Source organism: Pollicipes pollicipes, unplaced genomic scaffold, assembly GCF_011947565.3.
Source record: "Pollicipes pollicipes isolate AB1234 unplaced genomic scaffold, Ppol_2.1 Scaffold_4219;HRSCAF=4965_pilon_pilon_pilon, whole genome shotgun sequence".
Taxonomy (NCBI): domain Eukaryota; kingdom Metazoa; phylum Arthropoda; class Thecostraca; order Pollicipedomorpha; family Pollicipedidae; genus Pollicipes; species Pollicipes pollicipes.
The window spans coordinates 17610547-17626179 of NW_023596448.1; the positions used below are offsets into that span (position 1 = coordinate 17610547).

General features: G+C 46.1%; 3 protein-coding genes across 3 annotated transcripts; 2 read left to right on the forward strand and 1 right to left on the reverse strand.

Moving 5' to 3' along the window:
* The first annotated feature begins 808 nt into the window (after window positions 1-808).
* Window positions 809-2484, forward strand: LOC119095447 (uncharacterized). Its single transcript, XM_037218273.1, has 3 exons — window positions 809-834; window positions 1344-1559; window positions 2096-2484. The coding sequence occupies exons 1-3, from the start codon at window positions 829-831 to the stop codon at window positions 2225-2227; spliced, it is 354 nt and encodes a 117-aa protein (XP_037074168.1). The 5' UTR covers window positions 809-828; the 3' UTR covers window positions 2228-2484.
* A 3407-nt stretch (window positions 2485-5891) lies between these two features.
* Window positions 5892-14694, reverse strand: LOC119095445 (uncharacterized). The gene is made up of 3 exons (XM_037218271.1): window positions 14622-14694; window positions 6748-6963; window positions 5892-6363 (listed from the first exon to the last, which is right to left on the reverse strand). Exons 1-3 carry the CDS (start codon window positions 14685-14687, stop codon window positions 6232-6234), a joined length of 414 nt encoding a protein of 137 aa, XP_037074166.1. The 5' UTR covers window positions 14688-14694; the 3' UTR covers window positions 5892-6231.
* On the forward strand, window positions 11418-13069 carry LOC119095446 (uncharacterized). The gene is made up of 3 exons (XM_037218272.1): window positions 11418-11446; window positions 11919-12134; window positions 12565-13069. Exons 1-3 carry the CDS (start codon window positions 11441-11443, stop codon window positions 12694-12696), a joined length of 354 nt encoding a protein of 117 aa, XP_037074167.1. The 5' UTR covers window positions 11418-11440; the 3' UTR covers window positions 12697-13069.
* Window positions 14695-15633: the final 939 nt, after the last annotated feature.

A 15633-nucleotide genomic window follows, 5' to 3' on the forward strand; every position in this document is an offset into this window, starting at 1 on the left:
CTCCCGCACCAAATGTCTGACCCGCCGTCCGGCCACCTGCTACTCGACACAAATTGTCTGACCCCCCGCCCGGCCACCTGCTCCTGCACAAAATGTCTGACCGCCGCCGGCCACCTGCTCCCGCACAAATGTCTGACCGCCGCCGGCCACCTGCTCCCGCACAAAATGTCTGACCGCCGCCGGCCACCTGCTCGCGCACAAATGTCTGACCGCCGCCGACCACCTGCTCGCGCACAAATGTCTGACCGCCGCCGGCCACCTGCTCCCGCACAAAATGTCTGACCGCCGCCGGCCACCTGCTCGCGCACAAATGTCTGACCGCCGCCGGCCACCTGCTCCCGCACAAAATGTCTGACCGCCGCCGGCCACCTGCTCCTGCACAAAATGTCTGATCGCCACCGGCCTCCTAAAACACTGCTTAACATTAAAGAAAACCTGTTACTAAATGAAAATCCCCACAACGGATATATGCGATGTTCCTGCCGCCTCCCAGCGTTATGCCCCACGGCTAGCGGCAGCGCCGCGTTGAAGTCTTAGCGGTAGTGACGTCACCGCTTTGTGCAGAGTGGGGGGGGGGGGGGGAGGAGACCTAACCTTTATCAAAAATAACGCATCACATCCCCCAGCATGACCCACGGAAAACTGTAACCGGAACGCCGGCACGCGACATGGGCGTGGCTCGTACAAGGTGCGAACCGCCTCTGCGAGGAAAAGAGTTGCAGCAGGCGTTTGGTTGGCGAGGCACGAATGAAGGGGGGTATAAAGGCACCGGGCGACAGGGCTGAGACATTGTTCTTTCGGCGAGCACCGAACGCGAACACAACAGACATGAAGGTAAGCAATACGGACGGTCAGGGAAGCCATGGGACTTAACGTTACGGTTGTCCACGAACGTATAATGCCTTAAGGAGGCGGTGATCGCGTTGTTAGCGCACTGGAATCCTGAAATTACTAACCCTTAGCAAAAGGCCAAGTCAAAAAGATCCCTAATTGCAATAGAGTTTTCCTATTTCCACGGCCAATGGAAACAAACGAAAAAGTTACAGGGCTATGCTGAGGGTCTGACACGGCATCAAGCCACGTATGAGTCCCCGACACATCAGAATTATTTGCCACAAATCTGTCATAGGATATCATAGAGTTTCAACTGTTTCATTGAAATTTGTTTAGCATCCATGTTAGCGGCCGTCGTACTTCAAACCCTAAAGCCCCTCGTGTAAGGCCTTTGTGAAGTGGTACCTTCACGAAACGGTCCATGTTTCACAAAATGAACATTTCCAACAGACCGCGGTGCATTAGCAGCAAATCCTTTAATCCTCCTGATAACAGTTCTCTGCCATCAGTTCTTAGCTCTTCTCTGCTTGGTAGCCTGCGCCGCCGCAGACTACGACGGCTATTATGACGACTATTACAAGTACCCGTACGGCCACGGCCAGCCACGGTACTATGGCAAGTACGACGGAGGATATTATCCAGACTACTACAGCCACAAACCATACGGGAAGAATAACTATCGCTACAACTACGACATCTACTACCCCTGGGAAAAGGCTTATCAGGTGAGAGAGCAGCTAGCCTGTCGCAACCTAAGTGAGAATGTACGCACGGGCCATTTCCTGTTTTTCACGAGGCAAATGCTTTGCATATATTGCGTGAAGGAAACACCAGCTAGCTCCATGTTCATACCATACGTCACCTTTCATTGTGGCGTACTCATCTGAAATCTGCTTACTTATGAAGTAACCATTCAATAATTCCCTCATGCCAGTGCCAGAGAGGGACTTTGGTAGCAGGGCACCGGCAGCCCGTGCTGAACCAACGCCAGCAGTAATGCAGCGTGGCGAGGGATGACAATGACGGCCCTCCACCGGTGCCGGGAAATGCTGGGCTGCATTAAGAATAATGAATCACAACGCCAGTGGCAGTATCCGCCAAGCGTTCCCATTTACAGGTTCCTATGCTTGTTAGCCAGCATCAGTTGGAAAAAATGGACCATTGTAATGACGTCTTTTCTAAATTGAGCTCCTTTTCAAACATCACTGTGAATATCATCGCTGACCACTTCTTCAAAGCTGACCTACTTGCCGCTCCACAGAGCAAATACGAGAGCAACTACGGTGGCCGCACCCGCGGTGGGTACAACGTGAAGCTGCCGTACAGCAAGGTCAACGTCGACTACGACATCAAACACGGTGGCTACGGCTATTCCAACAAGCCCTGGTACTAACACCGCAAGTTCCACAATTCGGCAGCAACTGTTTTCTTAGAGCCAGATGTATTTAATATCCAAAGTAATGGCGGCAGCCTGACGCCAATAGTCGCCGACAACCCGGCCGTAATCATGATCAGCCGCCGGATGCCGTGAATTAGAGGAGTGCGTGCGCTTGTGTGGCCGGTAGTGTACGCCAAAGATATACCACCGTGTACCCTGTCTGTATCTGATATTGAAGAACATGAATAAAAGGAAAGCAGATCAAACATGGGAAAACAATAGTTAGTGCCGGTGTAAGCGATGAAACCAATTTGAGGAACTTGACATGCACAACTCAAACCAGACAAATCTGTCTTCTCGAACCCATCAGACAGCAATGTCCGGCCGGAGACAACCTGACGTCTTTTGCGGCGTGGAATGAGGGATGGGATAACAAAAGTCATTGTTATCACCATCCAGAGGATACCGAAAAGCGAGCGAATAGTGTCCGTCGTCTGCGGGAAACCTGCAGGCAATGCCGTGACAAAAATCACACACACATGAACACAAGCACACTCAGTCTCCTCCAAAGACAACTTAGCGAGGCACAGTTAGGGGGGGGGGGGGTATAGCTGATACCACACTGGGACTTCTTACAAAATGGAGATGACAGAATTTTGACACGATATTCGTATTGAACAGGTCAAGGGCAGCGCACAGCAACGGAGCTGAAAAAACAAGAGCATCCATAATTTCCTGGCTCAAGCGCTGCATTGTAATTTGGCGCGGTTGAAGGAAATGTTCCGCATTTGAAGATTCTGAGACACGGACCATACATGATGGAAAATATCACTTGTTACTGTTGGCGTCCTTTTCAATCCCAAAGAATGTTCTAAACAACACGATTTGATTGTTTAGTACACACGCTCCTCATAAGGTAATCACTTGATCATGACATGAAAAGCTTTTTATGACGTCAGAGTCGCTGTCAGACTGGTCGTGCGGGAATTTTCACAGCAGCAGACGTGTTGGCTTACTTGTACATCAACTCGTCGAGAGGTGGTTCGTTAATTGATAAGTGTGTACTGAAGCGAGGATCGTTATGAGCACATGTTTTAGCGTTTCTTGTGATATTCTCGTACAGTAGTCCATGATTTTATGTTTTTTCCTGGGGTTTCCATTCTTCTTTACAGCCATACTCTTAAGCTTGTTGAGTGTCAACCACACTTCTATTATAACTAGCACCATCACCCAGATGCCCCTTTGGTGTACCACAAAACGTGGTTTAGAAATCAGCTCATGTTGCAAAAAAATAGAAAAATGAAAAATATGATGTAAGACCAATCCGGGCAGCTATAGGTACGTGGGCCTAACTCAATCGATTTTCAAAGCTATCCCGGTATTTATTAGAAAACGGTTCAAATGTCTTCTCTGTAGAACAATTCAGGATAATTTAAAAACGCATGAGATTTTGCTGAGCAATTTTTAGGTGTTGACAGTTAATGAGTTCCAACCCTTGTGCCAGCAAAATAACAACTATGAGACCACAACTGATCAAACGTCACAGCTATGATGATGATGCTCTATTTGCTGATTTCTCACAAAAGCGCGAAGCCAAGTGGATGGACAAATGGACGTACAAGTCAAACAAAAGACGTAATTCACATTTAAAAAAGGGAAATGTGGGACAATCAGTCCATTCGTTATAGGCCTTGTCATGTTCCTTTAGAATTGCACCTTCAAATATTAACATGTGATATAACAAAAATATTTATAAAAAGTTCGCTCACTTTGGTCTTCAGATTCAAAGCCATGAAAACATAAAAAGTGTCCTAGATACGACTACGAAGGACGCCTGTACCAAGTTTCAAACAATTACGTGGAAGAATGACTGAGTTTTTGTTTAAAACGTATCGCAGCGCATGTTGCGCATGTCTTGTGACCAGCTTCATAAAGAGAAATTGCTTCTTACTTTGGACTGCTTACTTTAGTCATTTCGACGTAACTCCGTAATTTGATACGCCGGTTTCATAAATGGCATCACTTCTACAAAGTAATTGCAGCACGCCGAGATGAAATAATTTCGAGAGCGATACAAACGGCCGTTCCCGTGGTAACAATGTTGTTGCTTTGGACCCGAGAGTTATGGATGCCTATAATGAATCCAGCAATATTGCTAAGGTAACATAAAAAAGGTGGTCATGTGTGGTCTAAGTCGATAATAAAGTTGTGTTTGTGCGACGATTAATTCATAGACTTCAATCAATACTCATTATGATCACTTTTATCACTCCCTGAAATGGAAACACCTTATAGATCTCGATATTGTTCCGCTACTAGCAGAAGTACATAAAGCTATTTGCGTTCCGTGCATTCATACTCAGAGCTTTCCTTCCTGTGCTACGTAGGACGATATTATCCACATCAACGGCAACAGTGATAAACCCTACACTCGTTTTGCGCGCATCTTTGACCTTGAGAGCAACATGACCATTGATGAGGCAGCTGAAAAGTGTGGTGCCTCTAGACCGTAACACTTGACAGCCATCAGCAGATTCCGCCGTCATCAGCTGCCGCGGACTAGGGCTATGATTTAGGATACAAGGAACAAATAAGCTGTGACGAAACGTTGGTAGCGGAGTTGGATTCGAAAACTAATCATCATGCCTTAATGGTGCGGCAATGGCCCGACCCAGTACTATTATTCGACGTCACTAGTCACGAGATTTAACCCGAGTATGAGATCTAACCAGAGCTTGCTTTCAAAGCATGGCCTTAGATTGAAATACTTTCTTTAAGATGCGTCGTATGCTAAATAGAGCTGTGCACGATGCGAGAAATGATATTCAACAACTTTTTTGTTCATTTGTAAAACCTGGCGTAAAGTACTGCTTCCCAGTCCAAAATCTCCTATTCGCCCGCTATTCAGATGAAATAGAACGGGTTTAAAGACAAAGCACCAAACTGGTAACAGAGCTGATAATTTGTGAATACCAAGGAAGATTAAGACCCCTTATTTCAAATCACTTTGAAATCGTCGGTTGAGTAGTGACGTGACTCACTTCTAAAAGATAACTCACGTTCTCGGTAGGACTAAGACATTTCTCATCATTTTTAGCAAGTTTTAACAAGCTTCTGTTCGAAATTGTTATGCGTCCCTATCTGAACTTATTTCAGGCACGTCTTGATCGCCACTTCAGTGAAGAGCACGTTATTTTCCAGTAGGCTGGAAAGGCGGACCACGTTGAAGTCCAACGAATGCGTCAGGAAACGATGCAAGTGTTTTGCGTTTCAGTTTTGTCCCAGTGCACCACCGGTGCTTTGTTCCATGTACTTGTCATGTGAAGTTGGTGCAATCTCCGTTTTGTACGACGTTGCTCTGTGATGTCACAGGTGAGTTTTTATGCAGCCCATAACTTATTCGCCGCAAGTTTACCTTTGCTCTGATGGTGCTTGTCTGCATTTGACTTTTATGTTCAATCTAGTGCCCATACTTCTAGTGTGAAAGTCTCCTGTTCTCTCAGGATTTCATGCAGTTCTTCGACCAGCAACTTTCTGCAGTGTATTCATTTTTCCTGCCAAATTTATAAACGATAGAGCATTGCAATGCGTTGCTTAATCCAAGTTACCAGGTCTCCACAGAGGCCAGCCTCTATTCACTCACGTTTAGGCATCATCTGTATAGAGATAGCATGTTTGAGTTGTTTTGCATATGTTTAGTTCTTCAAGTTGCTTCCATGACATACATATGCACTGTCCATTTGGTTTGATTTGTCTTTTGTCCATGGTCTTAATTATCAGATAAAGACATGGTACATGACGCGATATTAGTGGTGCAAACTGTCGGCCAGGCATGCGCACTCAGCCCACCAGCACACGGACGCCGGCTTATTCACAGCACACAGACCTGAAGTTATGGCTTATCACGATTACGGAGGGCTGGTCGGTACCTGTTGGTGTCTGTCTGCCGCCATCAGTATATCAGTTAGGGATACCTCAGTACCCAAAGCAATTGCTGCCGATTTGTGGAACTTGCGGTGTTAGTACCAGGGCTTTTCGGAATAGCCGTGGCCACCGTGTTTGATGTCGTAGTCGACGTTGACCTTGCTGTACGGCAGCTTTACATAATACCCGCCGCGGGTGCGGCCACCGTAGTTGCTCTCGTACTTGCCCTGTGGAACGGCAGGTAGATCAGCTTTGAAGAAGTGGTCATCGTTGACGTTTACGCTGCGGTCTAGAAAAAAACCGAAGAATAGAAAAACGTCATCATAATGGTTCCGCTCCCTAACTAACACCAGCCAAAATGCATGGGGACCGACTTAGAACCGGGAACGCATGGCGGACACTGACACTGGTGTTGCGTTTATTACACTAAATACAGGCCAACATTTCCCGGCATCAGTGGAGGGCTCGCATTATCATCCCTCGCTCCGCTGCAGTACTGCTGGTGTTGGTTCAGTGCGGGCTGCCGGTGCCCTGGCACCAAGTCCTTCTGTAGTACTAGGTCGGTGCGTACATTCTCCCCTAGGTTACGGCAGTCTAGCTGCTATTCTCACCTGCTTGGCCCATTCCCAGGGGTAGTAGATGTCGTAGTTGTAGCGGTAGTTGTTCTTGCCGTATGGTTTGTAGCTGTAATAGTCTGGATAATATCCTCCGTCGTACTTGCCATAGTAGACTGGCGGGCCGTATCTGCCCGGGTACTTGTACTGGTCGCCATAATAGCCGTCGTAGTCTGCGGCAGCACACGCCACCAAGCAGAGAAGCACTAGGAGCTGATGGAAGGGAAGTTTTGTCAGAGTTCAGAACTGTTAAAAGCGTCAAGCTCAATAAACATGGGCCGTCTCGTGAAAGGGCAATGCTTGAAATGTTTTGGAACGCTTTGAAGTAAAGTGACGTCATGCGTGAATGATATACATGGTCCAATATTTAGCACCATGATCGGAAAAACTCCCACAGACTGTGATAGTTTCCTGACAACCATCTCGGACTCGTTGAAGACCTTTGTTTGCGTAGGCACATTGTTCCATCTTTGTATGACCATACATTGTTTTCCGTTTTTCCGTGCCCTTTGGAAATATGAAAGACATGTTGCAGCTAGCGCCCTTTGTGAATTTGCGGTTGTCAAGACGAATCAATTTCAGGATGCCGATTGCGCCGACAGCCTCATCACGGCCTACTTCAAGTATTGTACGTTCTTGGACACTCGTCCTGTTCATCCCCATGATCTCTGTACTCGTATTGCTTCACCTTCATGTCAGTTGAATTCGCGTTCGGTGTTCGCTTGAGAAGCAATGTCTCAGCCCTGCCGACCGGTGCCTTTATATTCCTCTACGTCAGGGGCTTGCCAGCCAGAGACCTGGGCCGGCCGGCCTCAACATTTTTTCCTCACGAAGAGGTGTTCCATGCCTTAAAGGAGACACGCCCATGTCGTGTGCTGGCGGCCCGGTTTCAGTTTTCATCCCCACACCACGTTTTGCTTTGTTGCATAATGGGCTGTAGTTACACAGCTTATTTCCTGCTTTCATGTTTGTGTCCCCTTCTGAGACAGGTTTACGTATGCCTGTGGCGACCATTGGTGATAAACATACACGGAACTCGCATGTTTGCGCTGAGCTTCTTGTGCGCAACTACACCACTGATATGAATGAAGCTATGGGGTTTAAACCATGAACGAGGATAATCCGAATGACGAGCGTCATTTATGATTTGATGACCGCTCATGATCGTCTGAATGGTGACGTGTCCGAAAGGGTAGGATTCCGCCACCTCCTTCGTCGAAGCGGGAGCAGCGAGGAACAAGCAGCGCAAGGGCAAGCAGCGTGATATGAGCTAGACCAGGTATAGATGAGTTAGACGCTCTATTGGAGAGACAGGATCACGCGTATCCGTGTACCGCTTATCGGATCTCTGGATCTCTTTTCGTGTACTATTTCCGGATTCTGTCGGAGATGACAGTCAATCGCCGAAATTAGATGCCCTGTAATTAATCACTGAAGGTCATAAGATATCCAATGGGTCGCCAAATTTGTCGACGGTCATCCGAAAGTAGCCGGATCCGACTCCTGCATCTCCCGCGCGAGTGCGTGGTACTCACCACTCTGGTACAGACACAGTGGGATTGTACGCACCCAGCACGCTCGGTGGCGCACCGCTCACGCGGTCTGCGCAGGCGGAGACAGCAGTCGCCACAAGCTGGGACGGGCGGGATCTGCAACTATTAATTATCCTTCAATTTTGTGGACTACCTGGAAAACGCGCCAAAGTTTATCGTTGAAGCTACTGTCGGGTACGTTGCATACAGTTACTGACGTGAAAAAGACGCATTCAAAAAAGCTAAATCATGAAATGCGCGGGCCATGAAAGCAAGACTATTATGTTTACAGCGTCTTTGTATAGTGCCTGTAGTTCCGCACCGACTTCTGTTTGTCTTCGTCTAATACACATGTAACGCAAATGATTTTTGCCTTGTTTTTCTTACCTTTAAACATTCTATCTTTGGTCTAGTGTCAATAAATACGCCTTGAAAGTGAAACGACCGGGAAATTGTATTTACTTAAAAGCTATAAAGGACCAATCCACCAGCCGCGCAAACGCGTTAAATGAGCACCCAGAAGTACACAGCTTATGGCATACGAATGACATAATCGGACAAAAGAAATTACATGGATCGCAAATTTCAGCTTTGAAAAAGTGCATTCCGTAGTTTTTGGCGAATGAGTGGCCCGATAACCATCAATTTACCTCATCCTACCGTGCATAGCTTTAGGACATAGTGGCGCAGCAGATTATTCAGTAAAGTGTTTTTTTTATTCACCTCGCGCTTATGCGGCCTTGCTCACAGCTTTGCATAGCTTTGGTAAAAGAATGGATCGTATTGTACCTTTGACGATTGTAAATAACTCTTTAGTTCTACGGTGAAGGTTTGCAAGCTCTTTTGTGAGTTGTCATCGAAGCAATATTTTGACCTGGAACATTGTTTACTCCTATCTTAAAAACAACGTTGTTTTACCTGCTTTTTATTGCTGAGAGTGGGGATGGCAGAAACAAGCCTACCTTTAAAAAGACGGTGCTCATGACTAAAAAAGGAACAAGCAAAATACTTGAATGTTAAATAATGTCGCCTTCTAGGGCACCTAATTATTAACCTAACCTACCTATAAAACAAGATTGAAAATCAAATTCGGACACTCCCGTTAAAAGATCTAATAATGCGCACCTAAGATGCGAGAAAATGCGATTTTTGGGGGAGGATTGATGGAGATTAATATAATATCAAATGGGAGCTTTTTTGCTCCCCGGGGCATCTGTCAACGCTTGATTCGGTTCCAGTTTATGTGAATACATTTGTTCACTCCTCTCTGGTCTTTTTGGGGTTAAACGCATCGCTCACATTTCAGCTTTAAAACAATTATAGCTGACTGCGCCAATGTTTTCCGTAAGCTCGAAAGTTCCACATGTCATCATCAGACCTGGTATAATAAAATCAATGCTTTTGGATGTCGTTTAACCAGTTCCTCATCAAAACCTGTAGATCAGTCATTTTGTGCTGAACTCTGAACTCGTCATGCAGAAAAGCACGAGAAGTGATATAAAACTTGTCGGTTCCCTTCATCAACTGTGTTCAGCATTTTCAAATGCACCAAAGCGCGTATCAATACCGCGCACCGAAAAGGTAGCGACACAAGTTCGTGGAATGGGGTAGGATGAGGGGGAGGCCTGGAGACCCCTGCTAAATAGGAAACTACACCGGTGATATAAATGGAACTATAGGATATGTTTGATGACTATCAATAATTCGGATGATGGCCGTCATTTATGGTTCGATGATTACGCATGCTCTTCTGAATGGCGGCGTATCCGACACGCTAAGATTCCGCCACCGCCGTCAGCGAAGCGCAAGCAGCGAGATATAAGCAGCGCAAGGGCATGCAGCGTGGCCTGGGCTGGACGAGCTAAATGAGCTAGTCGCTCTATTGGGAAGATGGGATCACGCATATTTGTGTATTACTTCCCAGCTCTCTTGATTTCTGTACGTGTACTGCTTCCGGATCCTGTCGGGGATGACAGTCAATCGTCAAATTTATTATGTCTTGTAATTAATTACCGATGCCAATGCCAATGTTCAATGCAAGTGCTAGATTCTAAGAATGTTGGGGTCTCATCCTCCCGGGTACCTGTGTCCCGCGTATGCGTATTTACTTTCCGCACCGATTGAATTCTAACAGGTTTACTAAATGTAAGCTCACCAAGCCCATGATCATGCTTGCCACTTAACTCTACCCTATCGGTTTGCGGACTACCGGACGTACGTAACAATTCGCGCATGCTTGTTCTATCTGTTCAGGCCGATTGCGTCTTAACCATTAGGCATATATAGACTTGCAATCAACAAATCATCATGCTCCCCCTATGAAATTGTACGCTTTCGTCCACCTGGTTATATACACGAACCCCAAACAGTTTGTTCACAATCGCTACGACATCAGTCCCATGTCCCAGCAACCCATCTCTGCAGGGCTTCTCGCTTAAGAGCTTTCAATTGCCACGCCGACTTTATTCTAATGGGTGGCGACTAGATTAAGCATGCGAGTCTTAAAACACAGGATTATATTCGACGTGACATTCTACGCGATTGACTGGTTTGCGATATGCACCAGATTCTCCATTATCGATGGGAAGGGATAAGAGATATCATCGAAGAGAGCTCTGATTTCCTACCGTCCTAACTCGCATAATTATTTTGTGTGCGTTTCATTTCTCGTGTCGTTACATATTTATGGTTAGCAACACAGCCTTGCAGATCACGCCATCATACCCGCTGTTAAGTTTTCCGACATCGTCTCGCTGGTCATATAAACCTCCCGCTAACAGTTTTTTTCATTATGTGTGCGAATATATACGATGTTTCTGCCGCCCCGCGGCGTTATGCCCCGTGGCTGGCGGGAGCGCTGCGTTGAACTCTCAGCAGCAGTGACGTCAATGCCCTCTACAGAGCGGGGGAAAGCCTGACCTTTATAAAAGAGATAATAATGCACCGCATCCCCCTGCATGAGCCACGGAAAGCTGTAACTGGAACGCCGGCACACGACATGGGCGTGGCTCGTACAAGGTGCGGACCGCCTCCGCGAGGAAAAGAGTTGCAGCAGGCTTTTGGTTGGCGTGGCGAGGCTGAAGGGGGGTATAAAGGTGCCGGGCGGCAGGGCTGAGACATTGTTCTTTCGGCGAACAACGAACGCTAATACAACAGACATGAAGGTAAGCAAAACGGACGGTCAGGGGGGGCATGGGGCTTAACGATACCATTGTTCACGACCGCATAGTGCTTTAAGGACGCGATGACCACGTTGCAAGGCCATGAAATCCTGAAATTATAAGTGCAATGGAGTTTCCCTATTTCCAAGCCGAACGGAGACAAACGAAAAAGTTGCAGGGTCTTACAAAGGGTCTGGCAAGGCATCAAGCCACGCATGAATCCCAGACATATCAGAATTGTTTGTCACAGATCTGTCGTAGAATGTCATAGAGTTTCAAGTGTTTTATTGGAATGTGTATATCGTCAACGTATGAGGTTGTCGTACTTGAAACCTTAAAACTTTTCAGGCAAGGCCTTTGCGTAGTTGTACCTTCACGGATCGGCCCAAGTTTCCCAAAATGAACATTTCCAACAGACCGCGTTGCATTAACAGCAAATCCTTTAATCGGTCTGATAACACTTCTCTGCCACCAGTTCTTAGTACTTCTCTGCTTGGTGGCCTGCGCCGCCGCAGACTACGACGGCTATTATGACGACTATTACAAGTACCAGGGCAGATACGGCCAGCCACAGTACTATGGCAAGTACGACGGAGGATATTATCCTGACTACTACAGCCACAAACCATACGGCAAGAATAACTATCGGTACAACTACGACATCTACTACCCCAAGGAAAAGGCCTATCAGGTGAGAATAGCAGTCTGTCGCAACCCAAGTGAGGACGTACGCGCGGACTATTTCTTGTTTTCACGAAGCAAATGCCTCACATATATTACGTGAAGGAAACAGCAGTCAGTTCCATGTTCATACCATGTGTCACCTTTCATTGTGACGTATTCATTAAAAAAATAAGCTGAGAAGAATGACTTATGAAATAACCATTTAATAACCATTTGGCGGGAAATGATGGCCTGCATTAAGTATAATGAATCGCAACGCCAGTTTAAGTATTCTCGAGGCGTTCTCATTCCAAGGTTCCCATGCATGTTAGCCAGAATCAGTTGGAAAAATGGACCATGGTGACGACACCATTTCTAAATTAAGCTCCTTTTCAAACATCAATGTGAAAATCAACACTGACCACCTTCTTAAAGCTGACCCACCAGCCGTTCCACAGAGCAAGTACGAGAGCAACTACGGCGGCCGCACCCGCGGTGGGTACAACGTGAAGCTGCCGTACAGCAAGGTCAACGTCGACTACGACATCAAACACGGCGGCTACGGCTATGCCAAAAAGCCCTGGTACTAACTCCGCAAGTTCGATAATTCGGCAGCCATTTCATGGTGAATCCAAACATCCCTTACTGATATAGTGATGGCGGTGGACAGAAGCAATAGTTACCAACCAGCCTACGGTAATCGTGACCAGCCACAACTCCAGGTCCGTCCGCTGTGAATGAGCCGGCACTCGTGTGCTGGAGGGCCGAGTGCGCATGCGTGGCACACAGTCTGCAGTGTTGATATTGTCTTACGTACCCCGCCTGTATTTGATGTTCAAGACCTTAGCAATCCTGACACTGAATGAGTTTTGTCTTAGGTCTGTCCTACACCTTACGCGCTCTGGTTTAAATTCACTTTTGGTCTTGTTGGGCTTTGGATGATGTTCAGAAATATATTACTGTTGGTTGTATCCATGTCGTTAATTATGCCCTGCGCACGAGCCATGTCACTCCTAAGACATCGACATCCCATGCGTTTGTAAATTAAGGAGCCACAATCTGTTTGGTAAGTCAAATTTATCAACCCTGTCACACGCATGTTTTTGGAGATCACACACATATGAACACAAGCACACACAGTCTCCTCCAAAGACAACTTAGCGAGGCACAGTTAGGGGGGGGGGGAGGGGGTATAACTGACAACACACTGGGACTCCTTGCAAAATGGAGATGACAGCATTTTGACATGATATTCGTATTGAACAGATCACGGGCAGCGCACAGCAACGGAGCTGAAAAAACAAAAGCATCCATAATTTCCTGGCTCAAGCGCTGCATTCTGACATGGGCGCGGTTGAAGGGAATGTTCCGCATTTGAAGATTCTGAGGCGAGGACCATACATGATGGAAAATCTCACTTGTTACTGTTGGCGTGCTTTTAAATCCCAAAGATGCTCTAAACAACACGATTTGATTATTTAGTACACATGCACCTCATTAGGCAATCACTTGATTATGCATGAAAAGGTTTTTATGACGTGAGAGTCGCTGTCAGACCGGCCGTGCCAGAATTTTCACGGCAGCAGACGTGTTGGCTTACTTGTACATCAACTCGTCGAGAGGTGGTTCGCTAATTGATTAGTGTGTACTTAAGCGAGGATCGTTTTGAGTACATGGATTAGCATTTCTTGTGATATTTTCGCACGTTTGTTCGTGATTTTATGCTTTTCCTTGGCTTCGCATTCTTTTTACAGCCTACCCTTAAGCTTTTTGATTGTCAACCACACTTCCATCATATCTAGCACCACCACCCAAATGCCCGCATGGTGTGCCACAAATTGTGGTTTAGAAATCAGCTATGTTGTAAAAAATGAAGAAAAAGGGATGCAAGACCCATCCAGACAGCTCCAGGTACGTGAGCCTAACTCAGCCGATTCTGGAAGCTATCCCGGCATTAATTAGAGAAAGGTTCAAATGTGTTCTCTGTCGAACAATTCATAATTATTTAAAAACGCATGAGATATTGCTGATAAATTTTTAGGTGCTGTCACTGAATGAGTTCTGCCCCTTGTGCCAGCGAAATAACAACTGTGAGACCATAACTGATCAAAGGTCACAACTGTGAGGATGATGTTGTATTTGCCGATTTTCTTACAAAAGCGCGAAGCCGGGGACAAATGCACGTACAAGTCCAACCAAAGATGTATTTTAAAAAGAGGAAACGTGGGACAATCATTCCATTTGTTATTTGCCTTGTCATGTTCCTTTAGAATTGCACCTTCAAATATTGGCATGTCATATAACAAAAATATGTATAAAAATTACGCTCATTTTTGTCTTGAGATTCAAAGCTATGAGAACATCAAAAACGTGTCCTAAATACGACTATGAAGGACGCCCGTACCAAGTTTCAAACAATTATGTGGAAGGATGACCGAGTTTTTGTTTAAAACGTATCGCAGCGCATGTTGCGCGTGCCCTGTGACCCGCAGAATAAAGAAAGGTTACTACTTACTTTGGACTGCCTGAAGTAATTTCGACGTAACTCCGTACATTGGTACGCCGGTTTGATAAATGGCATCACTCCTCCGAAGTAATTGTAGCATGCCGATATGAAGTAAATTCAAGAGCGAGACAAACGGCCGTTACCCTGGCAACAATGTTGTTGCTTTGCACCCGAGAGGTAAGGATGCCTGTAATAAATCGTGTGCTATCGCTAAGGTAACCTGAAAAGGTGGTCATTTATGGTTTAAGTCGGTAATGAAGTTGTGTTTGTGCGACGATTAATTCATAGACTTCTATTATTTTTCATCACGATCACTTTTATCACTGCATGAAATGCAGACATCTTATAGATCTCGAGATCTCGAGATAGATCTCGCTACCCACAGAAGTACATAAAGCTATTTGCGTTCCGTGCATTCATACTCCGATCTTTCCGTCCTGTGCTACGTAGGAAGGTAATATCCACATCAACGACAGAAGTGATAAACCATACACTCGTTGTGCGCGCATCTTTGACCTCAAGAACAATATGGCCATTCATGAGGCAGCTGAAAAGTGTGGTGCGTCTAGCCCGTAGCACTCGACGACGGCCATCAGCAGGTTCCGCCGTCATCAGCTGTCCGCTGGCTAGGGCTAGGATTTAGTATACAAAGAACAAATAGTGTGACATGAGTAGTAACACGTCACAGTGTGACAGTGACAATGACATGACAACAAACAAAGAGTAGTGACATGACTCATTTCTAAAATATAGCTCACGTTCTCGATAGGCCCACTAACAAGACGTTTCTCACTATTTTTAGCAAGTTTTCAACAACCTTCTGTTCGAAGTTGTTATGCGTCCCTCTCTGAACTTATTTAAAACAAGTCTTGATCGCTACTCCAGTGAAGGGCGCGTTATTTTTCAGTACGCTTAACTGCCCCACGTTTAAGTCCAACGATTGCGTCAGGAAACGATGCATGTGTTTGGCGTTTCAGTTTTGTCCCAGTGCACCACCGGTGCTGTGTTCCATATACTTGTC

What these genes read in the sequence shown, in the direction of transcription:
- LOC119095447 (XM_037218273.1), top strand. An exon ending in CCTGGGAAAAGGCTTATCAG is followed by an intron (nt 1,560 to 2,095) that starts GTGAGAGAGCAG and finishes GCCGCTCCACAG; the next exon opens with AGCAAATACGAGAGCAACTA.
- LOC119095445 (XM_037218271.1), bottom strand. Translation starts at nt 14,687, where the DNA reads ATGCCATTTATCAAACCGGCGTACCAATGTACGGAGTTACGTCGAAAT. An exon ending in ATTACTTCAGGCAGTCCAAA is followed by an intron (nt 6,964 to 14,621) that starts GTAAGTAGTAAC and finishes CCCTTCCATCAG; the next exon opens with CTCCTAGTGCTTCTCTGCTT. An exon ending in CCTGGGAATGGGCCAAGCAG is followed by an intron (nt 6,364 to 6,747) that starts GTGAGAATAGCA and finishes GCCGTTCCACAG; the next exon opens with GGCAAGTACGAGAGCAACTA.
- LOC119095446 (XM_037218272.1), top strand. An exon ending in CCAAGGAAAAGGCCTATCAG is followed by an intron (nt 12,135 to 12,564) that starts GTGAGAATAGCA and finishes GCCGTTCCACAG; the next exon opens with AGCAAGTACGAGAGCAACTA.